Source organism: Coffea eugenioides, chromosome 11, assembly GCF_003713205.1.
Source record: "Coffea eugenioides isolate CCC68of chromosome 11, Ceug_1.0, whole genome shotgun sequence".
NCBI classification, from domain to species: Eukaryota; Viridiplantae; Streptophyta; class Magnoliopsida; order Gentianales; family Rubiaceae; genus Coffea; species Coffea eugenioides.
The window spans coordinates 32,833,818-32,835,770 of record NC_040045.1 but is presented as its reverse complement, the minus strand read 5'-3'; the positions used below and the strand labels follow the sequence as shown (position 1 = coordinate 32,835,770).

Genomic DNA, 1,953 nt, shown 5'->3' with positions numbered 1-1,953 from the left:
AGTTGCTCCAATAATGGTTTTCGGGGCAGAATTCCTAGTTGGATTGGAAATTTTTCATTATTGTATTCTCTTGATATGTCAGCCAACTTGCTAGAAGGTAACTTACCAGATGCTGTATGCAATCTTGAGATGTTTAGTTTTTTTAACCTTTCCAAAAATCAGTTGATCGGACCTTTACCAGCTTGCTCCCAACTTACGTTCTTGAAGTTCATCCACCTGCACCATAACATGGTCGCAAGATCCATCTCAAAGATGCTGTCTGGAAGCTTCAATTTGATGACACTTGATTGGAGGTACAACAAGCTATCTGGTGGTATACCACGCTATATTGGCAAACTTAGAGACCTCAGGGTTCTTCTATTTGGGGGAGATGAATTGCATGGTCATATTCCTTTGCACTTATGTCAGCTGCAGAAACTAACAATTAAGGATCTTTCTCAAAATAAATTTTCTGGGCCACTACCTTCATGCTTCAGCAACATCTCTTTCGGCAGAGGACACTTTGCCGCAGATGCATTTCTTCCTCTTGACACGATAGTCACTACATTGGGAAACCCAATAGGATTCAATAAGTCTAATTCATTGGGTATTGACGAGTACGTGAGTGAGGATATGTTAACTTCTCCCGAGCAAGAAGAAGTGGAATTCACAACAAAAAGTAGAGCCGAACGCTATACAGGGAATATATTAAATTTCATTTCTGGACTTGATTTGTCATGTAATCAATTGATTGGAGCAATTCTGTCTGAATTTGGAGATCTCAGTCATATCCGGGCATTAAATTTATCCCACAACTACTTGCAAGGATCTATTCCCTCAAGACTTTCCATGTTGAACCTAGTAGAGAGCTTGGATCTTTCTTACAACAATTTCAGTGGCGAAATACCTTCAGAGCTGGCATCCTTGAACTTCTTGTCCATCTTCAATGTGTCATACAATAACTTGTCTGGCAGAACACCTGATACAGGGGAGTTTGCAAACTTTGACGACAGCAATTATAGAGGAAATCCAGGTCTCTGTGGACCATTGCTCAAGAGAAGTTGTAACCCCTTTGCTCCACACCCTGAAAATGTTGGTGATCAAGACATAGAAGTTGATGGTGCAATTGATGTGGCAGCATTCGCTTGGAGCTTTTTTGCTTCATATATGGTGATCGTGATTGCACTAGTCGTACTTCTTTTCGTTAGCCCTTATTATAGAAGAGCATGGTCTTTTTATATTAATTATTGGATCCTATCTAGATTTTACGAGTATTGCAGGCCTCATTTCTCTGAGAAAAAGCAAACATGGAAAGTTTTCAATTGAAACATGAGAAGGAGATGAATGGGTCCTAGTTACTCTATTGGGATTCTTCAATTTGGAAAAAGGTCCAATGAATTTGCAAGTATTGAAAGTGGAAATCGAGATCTCTGTGGACCATTGATCAAGAGAAGTTGTGACCCCATTGCTTCACAACCCGTAAATGTTGGTGGTCAAGACAAAGAAGTTGATGGCGTAATTGATGTGGTAGCATTCATTTGGAGCTCTTTTGCTTCATATGTGGTGATAGTAACTGCCTTGGCCATAATTCTTTGTATTAGCCCTTATCATAGAAAAGCCTGGTCATATTATATTGATTATTGGATCCTATCAAGATTCTATGAGTATTGCAGATCTCATTCCTACTGATTAAGATTTGAAGTGCTTCGAAAAAAGTGAATGCCCATTTGAATGTATTTTATTGCTTTGGAATAAATAAATGAAAATTTTATGGACTTAATCAGTTTTCTTTGCGAATGATGAATAGTAAGCATCCTTGATTTCTACGTCTAGACATGACTCCAAAATTATTGTCGACACAAGTCAAGTCAACAACTTTCTGAAGCCGAATTCCAACCATATCCTCGTTCTTATAAAGATTGCACTTACTTGTTTAACAACATATGAACAACAGTTTACACAATTTTTTTTTAA

At 38.2% G+C, this 1,953-nt stretch overlaps 1 protein-coding gene across 1 annotated transcript; it reads left to right on the top strand.

The window, feature by feature from the left end:
* The first annotated feature begins 228 nt into the window (after nt 1–228).
* Nucleotides 229–1,668, top strand: LOC113752307 (receptor-like protein 9a). The gene is made up of 2 exons (XM_027296424.1): nt 229–1,208; nt 1,368–1,668. Exons 1-2 carry the CDS (start codon nt 229–231, stop codon nt 1,666–1,668), a joined length of 1,281 nt encoding a protein of 426 aa, XP_027152225.1.
* The last annotated feature ends 285 nt before the right edge of the window (nt 1,669–1,953 follow it).

Coding starts and splice junctions, on each gene's coding strand:
- LOC113752307 (XM_027296424.1), top strand. CDS start 229: ATGGTCGCAAGATCCATCTCAAAGATGCTGTCTGGAAGCTTCAATTTG. Junction 1,209..1,367: donor CCTTATTATAGAAGAGCATG/GTCTTTTTATAT, acceptor ATTTGGAAAAAG/GTCCAATGAATTTGCAAGTA.